Source organism: Rhodamnia argentea, chromosome 1 (genome assembly GCF_020921035.1).
Source record: "Rhodamnia argentea isolate NSW1041297 chromosome 1, ASM2092103v1, whole genome shotgun sequence".
Lineage (NCBI taxonomy): Eukaryota > Viridiplantae > Streptophyta > Magnoliopsida > Myrtales > Myrtaceae > Rhodamnia > Rhodamnia argentea.
The window spans coordinates 676,576-691,370 of NC_063150.1; the positions used below are offsets into that span (position 1 = coordinate 676,576).

At 39.5% G+C, this 14,795-nt stretch overlaps 2 protein-coding genes across 4 annotated transcripts; one reads left to right on the forward strand and one right to left on the reverse strand.

Moving 5' to 3' along the window:
- Positions 1 to 1,332: 1,332 nt before the first annotated feature.
- On the forward strand, positions 1,333 to 9,088 carry LOC115745313 (endonuclease III homolog 1, chloroplastic-like). Of its 3 annotated transcripts, none has more exons than XR_004015908.2 (11): positions 1,333 to 1,557; positions 1,655 to 1,779; positions 2,546 to 2,609; positions 3,520 to 3,588; positions 4,235 to 4,353; positions 5,484 to 5,550; positions 6,256 to 6,347; positions 6,546 to 6,683; positions 6,808 to 6,912; positions 7,269 to 7,371; positions 7,408 to 7,806. XR_004015908.2 is itself a non-coding variant. In XM_030680798.2 (11 exons), exons 1-11 carry the CDS (start codon positions 1,389 to 1,391, stop codon positions 8,704 to 8,706), a joined length of 1,140 nt encoding a protein of 379 aa, XP_030536658.1. In that variant the 5' UTR covers positions 1,333 to 1,388; the 3' UTR covers positions 8,707 to 9,088. The 3 variants fall into 3 exon arrangements, 2 of the variants coding, with proteins under 2 accessions (XP_030536658.1, XP_048140312.1); XM_030680798.2 differs by lacking the exons at positions 7,269 to 7,371; positions 7,408 to 7,806 and adding exons at positions 7,820 to 7,900; positions 8,596 to 9,088; XM_048284355.1 differs by lacking the exon at positions 7,408 to 7,806 and having other exon boundaries at positions 6,808 to 6,979; positions 7,177 to 7,276.
- Positions 9,089 to 12,870: 3,782 nt separating this feature from the next.
- Positions 12,871 to 14,445, reverse strand: LOC115745247 (putative UPF0481 protein At3g02645). The gene has a single exon (XM_030680693.2). The coding sequence runs from the start codon at positions 14,443 to 14,445 to the stop codon at positions 12,871 to 12,873; it is 1,575 nt and encodes a 524-aa protein (XP_030536553.2).
- Between the last annotated feature and the right edge of the window lie 350 nt (positions 14,446 to 14,795).

Below are 14,795 nucleotides of genomic sequence, written 5' to 3' on the forward strand. Positions count from 1 at the left end.
GTAGCCTGATTGACTGGCTTGGCGGGGCTGTCACACCATTGCTGATCAGTGATCACGCAAGGATGGCCGCTCCGGGCACCGGTTTAGAGAGAGAAAGAGGCGCACAGAGCGGGTAGAGAGAGAATGTGTATCTGCGCATCAGACCCAGAGAGAGAGAGAGAGAGAGAGAGAGCGCATTAAAATGTGACTGCGACGGGCAGCAGCAGAAGACACTCAGCCTCCACGTCAGCTTTCGCTGGTGGCGCCAATTTTGTACATTAACTTATGACACTCCTCTTGACCATTAAGCCCACTGGTTTAATTAAAAGCGTATGCTTTTACATTATTTTCAATCCCGTTTGGGCCAAGATATTTTCTTATCCTTCTTCCCCTTCTCTCTCCTCAACGTGTTGCGACTGAAAAATCCTAAACTTTATCACGAAAATATAATCGAGTCTTAAAATTTATATAAAATGTAATCAAATCCCTTCGTTAGTTTCGTTCAACTTCATTGCCAAAAAATGTTCACTTTATTCTTTTTAATATATTATCTTTCCTACGTGACGATGACGTGATCAAAATGACTGTCATTAAAGTCAAAATTCAACTATGAAAATGGGCAACGACAAGGAGAGTTGGAAGCTCTATTTTCTTTAATTTAGCTTATTCTTTTTTTAAATCAAAACGACGTTGTTTTGGCCTTATATTTCATATTTTAATTATGTCATTATCACGCGAAAGAAAAAATATTTAAAAAAAGAAAGCCGAGCCAGCATATTCCGTCAACCAAGTTAGACGCGATCAATGAAATGATTTAATTGTACTAACTTGATTGATTTTAGGAATCGATTGTATTTTTATAAATTTTAGGACTTAATTGTACACTCTTAACAAGTTTCGGGATTTTCAATGCACTTATCGTTATATCATTCTTGACATGATTAGATGCGATCTTATCGAATATGATATATATATAATTAACTTTATTGGTAAAACAAAAAGGATATTTCGATGGGAAAACGGCACAAATAGTTTTTGAATTTTAGCCCAAAGCGCGATGTTATTCATAAATTTTAAATCCGTTCGATGGATTAATATTCAATTTAATCTCTGAACTATATGAAAAATGTTCAATATTATCTTTTAATTAATTCAAGATCAAGGATAATATTAAATATAAATTAATAATTTTGAGATTATATTGAATAAATTAAAAATATCAATCCAAAATTTAAGTAGCAGATTCGTGCCATTATTCTTGTTTCGATCGCCTAATTGACCCCCCAAAAAAAAAAAAAAAAATTGTCCTCTTCGTAACCGGATGGAAATATAGTGGCCTTGCGGAATCGCCTTTCCTCTTTCCCGGCAAAAGTAATAACAAAAAGAAAAGGAAAATACAGAGAACCAAAATGTTTCGCGGCGTCGCAAGAAGCGTCGCTGCTCCTCCTCCTCCTCCTCCTCCTTCGGCGTCGACTGCGTTCGCCTTCCGGCGATTCGAGCCCACCAGAATGCGGGGAGCAGCGCGCTTCTCCTCCAAGAGCCTCCCGGAAGACCCCGACTCTCCAGGGCCTAAACCAGGTCGACTCAACGCTCTGTCCCATCTCCCCCTTTGCTTCCTCATCCTATTCAGTTGCTGGCCTTCACCTGTTTTCTCTCTCTCTCCAATGGCTCGCAGGTGAAGCTCCAGGTGGACCTTCTCTGCCAGCGATTCGAGTTTTCGCGAGGAAGAAGAAGCGGTTGAAGGAGGCGGTTCTGGTCGAGCAAAAGCAGCCTAAAGTCGAACCTCTTCTTAGTCGAAAGGTTGACTGAATCGCTCTTCTTTGTGCCTGTTGAGATTACGTGTGCTGCATTCAGATATATCATTCCGTTGTCGCTTTGTACTTGTGGTGGAAAGGCCGTTTTACGGGGAAAGTTGCTTCCTTTTACATGAAGTAGCTTCCTCTGGACGGTCCCACTTGGACTTTGTTCTGTTTCTGTTTTTAATATAATTTCTGTAACACAGTCAGATGCGTCTTTGATATGTCACTACATCACCTCCGGCGAATCGTCTGGAAAGAGTTGCTTCTTGTTTAGTCTGGCCCTGCGGTGGTTGGAGTACTCGTAAGAATTTATTAGAGGATTCATGCGGATGCATCAAGTTTGGAAGAGGGTGTAAAATGCTTGAAGCGAACCACTTTCATTTTAAACTATTTTGGCGAGGAGCACCTCGAGTTAACAACATGCCAATTGTCATCTAAGTGGTTTGGTCTGCCTTACAGATTCAATATGAATAAAACATCCTGGGTAATTGGTACTTTAGATTGCTAGTAGGCATATCCACTTGAATCTGAGGACAAGATAATGAGTACGTAGAGCTTACACGGAGGCTGGAGCACAATTGCATAAGTGGAGGGTCCTTGTTTAGCCGCAGTTAGTGTGATAAGGCTTGTTTATAGCCGTAGTAGGACGCACAACTGGATAATGATTTATGTGATGGTTGACTATATGTCTCATTGTTTTAGTATTTTTGTTTGGGAAGATGACTAAATAGCCAATCATTTTAATATTATGACAACTTGTTTAGCAGCCAAGTGAATTACCTGACATCGAAGATTTTGCGTACAAGAATCCTAATGCATCTGCCTTCTCAGGTAAGCCTTGTCCACGGAACCAACTTCATTCATGTCAAAGGAGAGCAGTTTGGCTTTGTGTATACACTACATAGTTCGTGAACATTGCTAAATGTGTATCATCAGTTTGGTCCTGTGGTATCCATTTGCACCTACTGGTTTCTGTTAAGTGGGATTGTTCACTTTTCATTTGCTTCTAATATAGTTCTTTCTGTCCAGCATAACGTTTGCCTACGAATGTGGTCTCGATTCTTTCACTGATGCCTGGAAAATCTAAAGCTTTGATAGTTCATCAGTCTTCGTGGAAATTCTTTTGCCGGGAAAAGAAATCATAGAGAAATTGGTTTGCCATCTTTTACTCGCTATTTTCCGGAGGGTTATGTTTCTTAATGTTATCTTTGGCAATCAAGCAATTGTTGAGTTAGGCATGCACAGACCTATCACTTAGAATATTATTTGGTGTCCCTCTTAGTTGCCTTTTTGGGGAAGGTTTGAGGCTACAAGTTTCAAAAGCTACGTCTTCCATACACATAAGCTCTAGCAACTTGTCACCTCGTCTTCACAGGAGTATCCCGACTTTGCACGTTGAAATGAGGTCAAACTGAAACATGGCAATTGTGTTCTAATTCGATTTTCTTCAGCATCAACAAGGAAAGATGATTCTGCTACTCATACAGAAAGAAACTCAGGATATTTGGGAATGAGGCTATTGTTTGAAACATTTTCAGTCGAAAGTAGTTTACTTGAAACAAATGTACCTTCTTCAAATATTTGAACAATACTAATTCTCTGGTGGATCAAGACATGTGATATGCTTGGCTGTAATTATATCTTCAGGTTGTTACCCAATTTGTTTTAGGAAATGTCCTCTTTCGCTACTGTTTTTCTTGATTCATGAGGTGAACTTTTCTCCTTTAATGGGATTTTGCAGGACATTCAAAACGAAAATCAGATGTCATTGTGCAGGTGAATGGAGTCGTTTCCCAAGTGAGGCCAAGAGGTAAAAAAAGAACATAAATGCATGAAACGGTTTTTGTCTTTTGGTTCTTTTTCATGATAAGCATGAAATGAGCTTTGGAATATTTTTCCTGTTGGTGTTGTGTTGGTTATAGCAGAAACCATTCCATATTAATCCACCAACTTTCATGACAGTTGGTTGACCGATCCATTTACTTGTCTAAAATCTTTCGATGTTTGCTTATTTATGAATACGCTTAGATCATAGTATTGGATCGTTCAAATTTTCTTTTTCTTTTCTAGCTTCCTATCTGCTGGTTTCTGATGAGCCAAAAATGAGCAGCATCAAATGCTAATCTTGCAGCTAAGCATGATGGTCTCGAGAAGATTGGATGGAGTGAAGGGAACTTTGATAGTGGGCACTTCTCTTCCTGCTTATTTTGATAGATAATGAAACCTTGTACAAGATAAAACATGGTAAAGTCAGTATGCCAGAAGTATATGCATATCAATGTAGCTCAGGTACAACTGTGAAACAAAAAAGAGGGAAGAGAAAATTGGAAGAGAAGACTTCTAAGATAGTCCAGCCTGAAACAACCATAATGATGTTTCCTGTGAGAAGAAAAAACATGAAACTGCTTTGGTCTTACCCTGTGTTATAATAGGAGAGAATGGATGCAAATTGACAGGTGCACCACCTCCAAACTGGGAAAAAGTTCTTGAAGGAATTCGCATGATGAGATCCTCTGAAGATGCTCCAGTGGACAGCATGGGATGCGAGAAAGCTGGAAGTTCTCTTCCCCCTAAGGTATGATAGAAATAACTGGGGAACTATGATGATCAGCACAAACCACTGACACTCACATGAGTGAGTTCACTGTGCCTTATTTTGAGCTGATAGTGCAGTTTCTGTAACAAGAATATTTATTTCTACAATCACTTTTATTGCCGCATGCAAGTACCACAGAGTATTTCTTATTGAGCTAGACGGTTAATAATCCACATGGTGCAATAGGAATCTCGTTGACATGACATTATGTTTTATGTTTGAGAGTATGATGGAAAGGGCTTTTAACTGCCTCAAAGTAGATCAGTGATTGAGCTCCATAATAGAAAGCGAAGCATGGTCCTCCTCTAGCATTTGTGTACTGCCATGTGAAAAGCACCTTGTTCCTATGCATAAGTCTATGACAATATTATGGCTGTTCCTCAGATCTCACAGTTACAGGGAACACTGATGGGCAAAACTGATATTTGGAAAGAAACTACTGTGCAAATCTCTTAACAAAATAGGCTGCTTGAAAGCTGATTTGTGTGCGTCTGGTCCTAAGACTGTTGTGATTATATATTTGTAATTTCTGGTCTTTAACAGACTGAAAATACAATGGACACAGTGTTCTGCATGACACGTTCGTTTATTAGCAGTTCTCTTGTACAGTAACTACAGTTTATCTAGACTGTTATGCTTGAATCCCTTAGATGCATCAACTCATGATTGGGCTTTTTCTTTTCAAGTTGGATCTTAGCAGCTTGTGACTTGACTACTGATGTGACTTATGTTGTGCTGTGTGAATCTTCCCGATAGGAGACATAGGTCAATTTTTGCTTCTTTTAATATTTAATTTGTTCGAAAATCTGATTCAAAAGCTTGAACTATTGGGTCAAAGAAGACTACATAAATATGAAACTATTACTAAGCCTGCACATGAACAATGTGGGATATCTTCCCACATTCAATGTTCTCTGAAAATAAATAGAAGGGTAAACTATGCAAGATGCATCTTTCGCTTCTCGCAGACCACTTTCTTATCCCGCTGATAACATTAGATGTTGATAGAAATGTTGCTGAATTTCAAATGCCTAAAGATGCCCTTATGTCATTTTAATACTGATTCTTTGGGGATTTCAACATAAGGTTTTTACTTCTTTTCCTGTTAGGAAAGGAGGTTCGCTGTCTTGGTTTCATCACTCCTGTCAAGCCAAACAAAGGATCATGTTACACATGGAAAGTACACTGTTTGCATTTACGAACATTATCTTTAAGATATTTAATTTGTTCTTATTCCACTTTCATGTCCTAAAATTTGTACTCTTCAGGATGAATTTGGCATAACAATGTTTTTGCTTCTGCACTATAATTTTCTAGTGACTTTACGTGGTTTCAAGTTCTTGTTTTCTGGTATCATACTTTGAAAACGGCGTGGTGGGCCATTGGTGGTGTAAGAAAAGACGAGGAAGTTTTAATTAGGTGGATTTTTTGAAGGATTTGAGAAAACCATGTGAGATCTTAAGTAACCTCCAGGCCATTTCATTCTCTGTTTCAACGGTGACCCACTGCCTCTTGAGTTTGAGATTTTTTTTTTTTTTTTTTTTTTGTACATATAGTGTTAGACTGTTGTTTTTTAGCTTAGATTCTCTGCTAATTTGGTGTGTCTGTTTTAGTTTATGGGAGTTTCTTTCCTGTTGGAATGTTGGAGAACGCATTAGCTGTCTGCTCTTAGGTTGAGCAGTAGCGATTTTTTTGTGTTCTGTCAAGTCATAGCTTCTCTATGGCTGCTTTTTCTGATACATTCATGAACTTGATTATAATGCTGGTTACACTTTGTGCATGTAGTTGGATGCTATGTAAACTTGATGAGCTCCTCTCTCTCTCTCTCGCTCGCATGATTTTTTAGTCCCTCCTTCACTGATTACATTCTTTGAAATGCAGGTGCTGTACAGCGACTCCTTCAGAATGACATGCTTACAGCTGATGCCATCGACAAAGCTGATGAGGCATCTATTAGGAGCTTAATCTATCCAGTATGTTTCATATAGTCGGCTTGTTGCTAATGATCACTCAAATTGGAAAGTATTGTCTATACAAAATGGAGTAAGGGAATGCTGTCAAATTTGTGATAGAGCTTCACTGATGAGACTCATATGTCCTATATGGCTGCAATTATATGCTCATGATGTGTTGTATTAAACCTATCCTCTTAACCTCCTATGCTCTCTTAGGTTGGGTTCTACATGAGAAAGGCTAGTAATTTGAAAAAGATAGCCACAATCTGTCTTGCTAAGTATGATGGAGACATTCCAAGCTCACTGGAGGAGCTGCTACTGCTTCCAGGAATAGGCCCCAAAATGGCTCACCTGGTAAGTTTGTCTGCATTGCTTAAGATAAAACACGATAACTCGCACGCATTGAATACATCCTATACATGGTTTTTTTTTTTTTTTTTCCATGTTGCTTAGCACTTTTGGTTTACCATTTCTTCAGGTTATGAACATTGGGTGGAACAATGTCCAAGGAATATGTGTAGATACTCATGTGCACCGCATTTGCAATCGGCTGGGTTGGGTTTCCAGACCACGCAGAAAGCAGGTAAATTCATTGCATTTCCTTAATGTGTCTAATCAGTCATCATGAAACTGAAATCAAGGTTCTAGGTATGAAAGATCAAATATTTATTTTTATTTTTATTTATATTTATAACCGAGGTTTTTCACGTGCAATGAACTATTCTTTGGGGTAGTGGGGTTATGCCAATGCCATCGGGTAAGTTCCCAAGATGTGGTCATTGGAAGTCGAACTTGGGACCTTATCATTTTAATTATCTAAGGCCCAGGAAGCTCAACCAACTCGTCCATTGGCAAGATCAAATATCTTTTGTCCTGTGATTTCTTGAAAAATCATGTCTAGATCAGTCCTGCCTAATTTGGTCTCCGCATCTTCTGCAGGTTGTAAATTGTTTGAAATCCCCTCGAAATACTGTATAGGAGTGAACGGATAATTCATGTTCCTGAAACTTTCTTGTTCTGTATCTACGTTCTTCAGCCCATCAGCGAGAATTTTTTTTTTTTGGTAAGGAAATAAAAAAGCGAGAAATATTTTCCAGGCCACAAACTTCTAAAATGAAATACAAAGTGTAATTGGGTTTATTCAAAGTTATAACAACAGGAGATTCTTCTTTTAGACCTTATTATGTGGCTTCCATGTTCTTTTGCTAATCACTTTTCTCGAATTATTGCTATCCCATCATGAGGTGACTCATAAGAGTGAACATTTTGAACTGTTCTTGAACCGCAAATTGTTGCATAATTGTCTGAATAATGAGTAAGACTGGTCACACGGTCACGATCTTGTTTGCACTTTGTGCAGTTTGGTACTCTGATAATGTTTTACACTTTTGTTCCTTCTTGGGCTTGAAGAAGCCTGAACTAGTCTTAGCATATTGTACAACTATTACATCTTAACTTAGACATTTTTTCATTTTGGCTCTTTCTCGAAGACATCAACTCCTGAAGAAACTAGAGAAGCATTGCAGCTATGGCTGCCAAAGGAAGAATGGGTCCCTATAAATCCTCTTTTGGTAAGTACAACTCATTTTACACATGCATGTGCACCACTATTCATGCATAAGGAAGTTTTATTTGTTTAACTCCAACAGTCTACATCATATACCCAATATTGCTTTTTCCTGTTTTGAAGCAGCCTTTGGCTCATTTACACTTTGGATTAATGGCCTATTGCATGGAAAGCTCACTATTCTGTATTATGAATCACAAGTAGACAGCAATATTTTCTGCATTAGCATCAAGATGGCAATCGTACTTATTTTTATTATTGGGGTGGGTTTTTTCATTTTTTTTCTCTTGCTCTTCTGCCGTATTTGGTATAAATCGCGCTTTACCTTTCATGCCTCTAAAGATGAATTTAATGTTTTTATCAGGTGGTGTTTGTGATTTAAGTCGCTAGTGAGACTAGGTTGGTAAACAAATGAAGTTTCAAAGTGTGTGGTTATTGTAAGAAGATAGGACCTCCGGTTCCTACAGACATAATGTGTCTTCCTTTACTGGAAGGTGAGAGTAGAAATGCTAAAAGGCCTTGAGCACATTGAGGACAAGATTATTTGATCTGGATAGTCATAATAGCATAAAAAGTCCATTTTAGTGGGCACGTCAAGCACAAAGAGATGCCGTTGACTTTCATTTTTGCAACGAAACTAAAGAGATCTTACGGCAATTTTTCTGAAAAGTAGCTATCTTATTGGCATGAACCATGCAGGTGGGATTTGGACAGACAATATGCACTCCCCTTAGGCCTCGTTGCGAGAAGTGTGGTGTGCACGAACTTTGCCCATCTGCTTTTAAGGAGACAATGCTTAAGAAGTCTTGAGCATGCAGTTTCGACCTTGTTTTTAATTCTGCTAGAATAGATCTGCCAAATGATGGTCATTGCCGACACATTATTGCTATGCATTCCGAAAGATCAGAAGATTAGTCAAGTTCTATAGGTTCCTCCATCTCTATTCCTTTTTCTTTTTTGTTTCTTATGCATGAGAGGCTGTTCGTGCATTATTGGAATGTTGCCTGCCTCTGCTTTGAGGAACCTAAACCCCACATATTCTGTTTCTCTATGTTCTTGTAGATGCTCCTTCTCTGGGTTTTCTAAATCTTGTAAAGCCCAAGTGTTTTGGTTGTTATGGGGATGTAGACTACGTGCCATTGACTATACCATCGGCCTTCGTCCATTGACTATATATATGTGTCTTCCCTGTCAGCTGCATGTTTGTAATTGTTCAGAAAATCCGGTTTAAGACTGCTCAAAGTTGATGCTTAACAGAGGCACGACATGACTTTTCTTATTTCATGAATTTGAAGTCAAAATTTGTTCTCTGTTGGTATTTAATAGAATGTTTAGGGATTCAATCATTTCTATTGAAAATACTACCTGATGATTAGCAAAAAAAAGTGTGCAATGTAAGCGCTGATAGGGACTCAAACAGAATCAAATGTGTTACTACGCCCATGTCCTAAAGTATACGCCTTGCTCTGTCTAAATGAAGATCAATGACTACTTTGCCAAATGAAACATATCCTTACCCAACGAACGAAAAATAAGAGATTGAGTCTTTTTAGTTGGAGTCCCCTCTGATACATACCGAAATAATCAGTGGCCTACTGATGACTTTTCCATACATATTACATATTCAGGTTGGTACGTAATAAAGTCAAGTCACAAGCAATATAATTGGTCTTTAACTGCATGACAACGACCAGCGAAATGAATACTGCTTTCTTTTCTCGTTGAGAAATGTGTTTCCCGTGGGAGAACTCTTTTAGAAGTTGGAACACTAGCAACATCAATGATCAAAAGTTGATAAACAGGACAAGTCCAAAGGTGGTGGTCTTGTGACAAAAAAAAAAGGTGGTGGTCCGCCCACGATAAGGCAAAGGTTACATCTGGAGGGAACCGTGCAAAGGTTACATCTAGCCACTTATGAGAGGAAGATTTCCAAATGAAACCGTTTTCTCAACAAAAAAAAAAAATTTAGAATGAAGATTATCTCAAATAAGAGTTTGATTGACTAAATTAATCTCAAATAAGGGTCTGAACTTATATTCCCTTCAAATCTTCATGCAAAAGTGGGACAATTTTGACCGAAATTTTCAGTCAGGTAAAAAGGCTTAAAATCCTTAAACAAACAAACGTCCCAAATGGAACTCTGAATTCTACGACCAAGAGATAAAAAACTCTTGAGTTCTTTGTGAAATCGTCGATTTTCAGGTGCTCGAACTCTCAATTCGTCCATTCTCTATTGTGTGGTGTTTTCTTCCTGTCTCGATGCCGCCCCACAACAAATCGCTCCTCCCCCTTGAAAGTCTGTCATCTCAAACACTAGGGGTGTTAAGAAATGAACCGAAACCCGAGCAGAAATTGGAATCGAATCGAACAGAAAATGGTGAGATTTTCAAGTCCGTCGTCATGAGCTCTATTCTCATCTGGAAGAGCATCCATTCCATCTAGATTTCAGGGTCGTCCAATTTCCATCATTTCGACCAAATTCTTCTGGCTTTGTTGGATTCACCCGACTAGAACTGGAAAATCGATAGTATAGTTGTGGTGTGGAAAGAGGGTAATAGTATGAACGTCTTAGACTGAAGCTAACCATGTGAGATGCTTTCAGCACACCCGAAAATCGGGAAAATGACACTTTTGGTACCAAAAGTTGTGTACAGAGATCATTTTGATGCCAAAAGTTTCCATCGAATCACTTTAGTGCCAAATTTTTTTAAAAGGATCACTTAAGTGCCAATTCCAATATACTTAGCCGGAAATCCAACATGGCACTTTTTTATTAATATATGACACCGACGTAGCTCGCTAGACGTCCACTGTGTTTTTTTTTTTAATTTAATTTTTTTATTTTAAAATAATTGGAAAAATAAGCTGAAAAATTCAAAAAAGGATAAAAATAAAAAAGGGGGGGGGATGATAACCGGGCGGCGAGGGCTTGTTGTAACCCTCGCCGTCGCCGCCCCACCATTGCCGGCAAATTTTTACGCTTATATGACACTAATCTATTTCTTTTTTTTTTATAGCTTTTTTGTTAATTCTTAAGCTTTTTTCAATTTTTTGAAAATTTTCTGTTAATTTTTATTTTTTAAAATCATTTTTTTTAAAATTTTATAAAATTTGAATTTTTTAAAAAAGTATCAATTAACATTCAAAAATTAATTAAAAATGCCACTTATTGAGAATGGCCGAAATTTTTCATTGGAGGCACCAAAGAGATCGTTTTGTCTCCGATTTGGCACTTAAGTAATTTGGCAAAAAATTTTGGCACTAAAGTAATCTCCGTACACAACTTTTGACACCACACGTTGTCCTTTTCCCCCGAAATCAAAGTAAGTGTTTTGATTTGTTAAAATTTTGGACGTCTTGTTTCTTTGTTGATTGTCTATTGGTTCTATACAAGTATAGGGGTGTGCATTGTCCGGGCTAGTCCGATCCCAGTATTGAACCGGGGATCGAACTAGTAGTCCTAGTCCCCAAATTTTTGGGATCGGACAGGATCGGAATCGGCGATCCGATCCTAGTGAGATAGCTAACATTAGCTGCTTATAGAAATCTAACCCTTAGATCTAAACTAACCACTTCCAATATCAATCATCCAACCTAATAAAATATACACATGACTATCGCACAACATAACCTTTCTTTGTTTATGCGTTTGAAGTTGGAATTTTCCTCTGTGTTCCTATTTACTAGATTGTTTAGGGATTCATTCACATCTATTGAAGATATTATCTATTGGTTGGAAATTTCTGATGTGCACGTCGGCAGTCCTACGTGACATCACCGGCGCTAACGTGGATAATTTTTAATAATACTTTTTTTTTTTTTCTATTTATCTTTTTATGTTTTTCCTTCTTCTTTTTTTTTTTTTCGCTTGCCTCAAACGAGGGCCACCCTCACCAGCCCAGGGTGGCCCTCATCTGAAGCCGGTTGAGGGAAAAAAAAGGGAAAAACAGAAAAAAGATAAATAGGAAAAAATAAAAGTATTATTAAAATTTTCCACTTCGATCTTGGGGTGTCAATAGGACGGCCAACGTCCACGTCAGCGATTTTCGATCAATAGGACTGAATTAACAAAAGACGAAAAGATTTAGAATTGAATCGACAAACTCAAAAGGTTTAGCATTGAATTGACAAACGTGCAAAAGGTTTAAGACTTTTTTGACAATTTCCCCCTATTCTACTGTTGCAAGGATTCGATCAAGATTTGCACTCACAAGTTCCTGAAGATCAGCGCCGTTGGACCAAGTGAACACCCTTTACATCAAGATCCAGTAAATCATAGTCATGCACTCTGCTCCAACGAACAGCCTTATGTCCATCTTTTCCCCGCGGATACAAGACCTCATCAAATTCCCCGAACTATACTTGCCTCAAGGGCAGTAGGAGGTGCATAAACAAAAGTAATTCTGACAGTAATTTGCTCACCTTGCATAAACAAGAGCGATATCACGGTGCCATTCAACATGAGAGGGCATTTATGAAATTATTGTCCTTAACAAATTATGTTTTCCAGTAAAATGACGAACAAATATGAACATGTACATGGTAAAGTAATTGAAGGTTAACAAGTTAATTATTCCCCTTAACAAATTATGTTTGGCTCCTTTCGTGAAAATTTTAACTAAAATTGAACCTAATTTATGAACTTCAATTCATTGTATTGATGAGCCAAGAGCTTGAGTTTGATTCCTCGCAATCTTTACCCTTTTTCACCTAATCGAACCGATAAGTCACGGAAATTCCTATCATCGATAGACAGCCAGCCAAGACACGAGAACATATTTTTAGATGTTTCGCGGCCATTTTTGCATACTAGGAAATTACGATTACAAACAAGATTAAGAGTAACTTAGTAATAACATACAGGAAAACATGCGAGGAAATTAAGATCGCAAGATTAAGAGTGACACACAGATAACACATTGGAAAACATGCGGGACAACAAACAACTCCGCGAAGATCGAAGCTAGATCAAGCTTAGTTTGTCCTTTTGACGAGGCTCGAACAACTGTAAGCCGAGCAGAAAGTTTGTAGCCCCATGAGCAGAAACAAGAGGGCAGTCGCCGCTATCACTAGGACCTTCCAGGCGCCATACACATATCGCTCCATCATATTGTGGGTCTTGATGGTCGGCGCGGCATCGTAAAACTTGTTCACTGTCTTGATTATCTCGTCTAGTGGACAATCGCCATTCACTTCAATGGAGTCGCTCATTCCATTGAACAGATGCGTCACTTCGTCGTCCTTGAGACGGCCCGTGATGATGCCTTTGTTCTTGAGCAACTTCACGTCGTCCACGGTGTTAATTAGGCCGTCCATTAGCTCCATGAAGCGCGCGAACACCAAGGGACCAGAGATGGCCATCGCCTCGTACGCCACCAAGTTCCGTATCACGACTTCCGAGTTGATGACGAGTTTGATAACGGGAAGATGAAATGTGTGCGTTTTTTCGTCGAACAATATTTCGTGTAAGAACTGTGTTTTGCTGAATTTTACTCCCGCTTTGGCAAGAGAGGACGCTGTCGGGATCAATGCCTTCTCTTCAGCGGGAGCTTCTTCTTCCCCGAATGAATCGGTGGCTGAAGATAGTTTGGAATAGAGACTCATCAGGCCTTCCAGCATCTGAACATGGGGCTTAATCTTCCGCAAGATGGTTAAATTCGAATTCTCTACAAGTTCGACCATGCTCTTTGCGACATAATTAACATTCTGAGGAGGATTAAGCACTTCCTGAACATCAGTAGTTACCCTTAGCTCGAGGGATTCGTGAACCTCGATCTTATGTTCTTCGGTTTTGATGGGGTCGGCGGGTAGAGCAATCTCGGCCTCGTCCTCTCTTGACACGACCATGCTATAAAGAAGATCCAACAGATGCGTGCGCTTCAGAGCTTTGGCAGCCTGGCATTTTAATGTCGCTTTGATGGGCGAAAGAGCTTTGCAAAACCCCACAAGCATGCGGGGGAAGATCTCTTCGACAATAGCCTTCCGCTCAGCGACTTGTAGCGACGCACACCCGACCGTCAACATCTTCTGCACGAAGAATATCGGGATTTGGTTCTCCAACATCATGACATCCCTCCGCATGGTGGCATCGGCGAGCTTCTTGCCTGAGTTGTCAGCTAGGCCCTCCAAGAAGGGTGACGAATCGAGGAAACTCTTGTTGACGCCGTGCTGGCAGACCTGATAGAACAAGAACAGCGAGTCGACGGTCATGATCCAGGACAACATGTCGGAATCCATGTCCAAGAACTTGTGGTAGCACGCGCGGACAAGGAGGTCCAGCTTGGAGAGCTTGCTCACGAGCTCAGCAAAGCTCAAGTGGTGGAACTCCTTGTTGAGCTTCTTCACGACGTCGAGCTTGACGCGCTCCATCTCGGTGAGCTGAGGCTGAAGGTGGTGATAGGGTCCCAAGCCGATGAGCTGGGGGGTGTAAGCCTCGGGCTTGGAAGAGCTGAGTGATTTGGGGACTTGGAAAACGCACACGTTGGAATCAATATCCTGCTCAAGCTCTTCGTTGAAATCAGTTTGGACATGATTGAACCATTCTCTCATTTCTCTGGATGAAGAAGACATTGTTGATGATCAAAACGAGATCAGCTCTCAATGTCTTTCTTCTTCTTTTCTTGTGGGATGTTAGTGTGTGTGTCTTGATTTGGTGCTATGCAATCATCCTTGCTCTCATTGTCTTGTTTATATAGAGTCGAACTTAACCCAACCCCCCCCCCCCCCCACACACACACACACACTAACCACCACCCCCCTCCACAAAAAAAAATATATGAACACACACACTGAAGCACTTTATATGTCAGGATTATGTTAATGACCCATGGTCATCTCTGACCACTTGACACTACGTACTGAAGCTTTTCTTGGGATATGGTCCATACTTTTCATCAACA

Coding starts and splice junctions, on each gene's coding strand:
- LOC115745313 (XM_030680798.2), top strand. CDS start 1,389: ATGTTTCGCGGCGTCGCAAGAAGCGTCGCTGCTCCTCCTCCTCCTCCT. Junction 6,348..6,545: donor TTAGGAGCTTAATCTATCCA/GTATGTTTCATA, acceptor ATGCTCTCTTAG/GTTGGGTTCTACATGAGAAA. Junction 6,684..6,807: donor GCCCCAAAATGGCTCACCTG/GTAAGTTTGTCT, acceptor CCATTTCTTCAG/GTTATGAACATTGGGTGGAA.
- LOC115745247 (XM_030680693.2), bottom strand. CDS start 14,445: ATGAGAGAATGGTTCAATCATGTCCAAACTGATTTCAACGAAGAGCTT.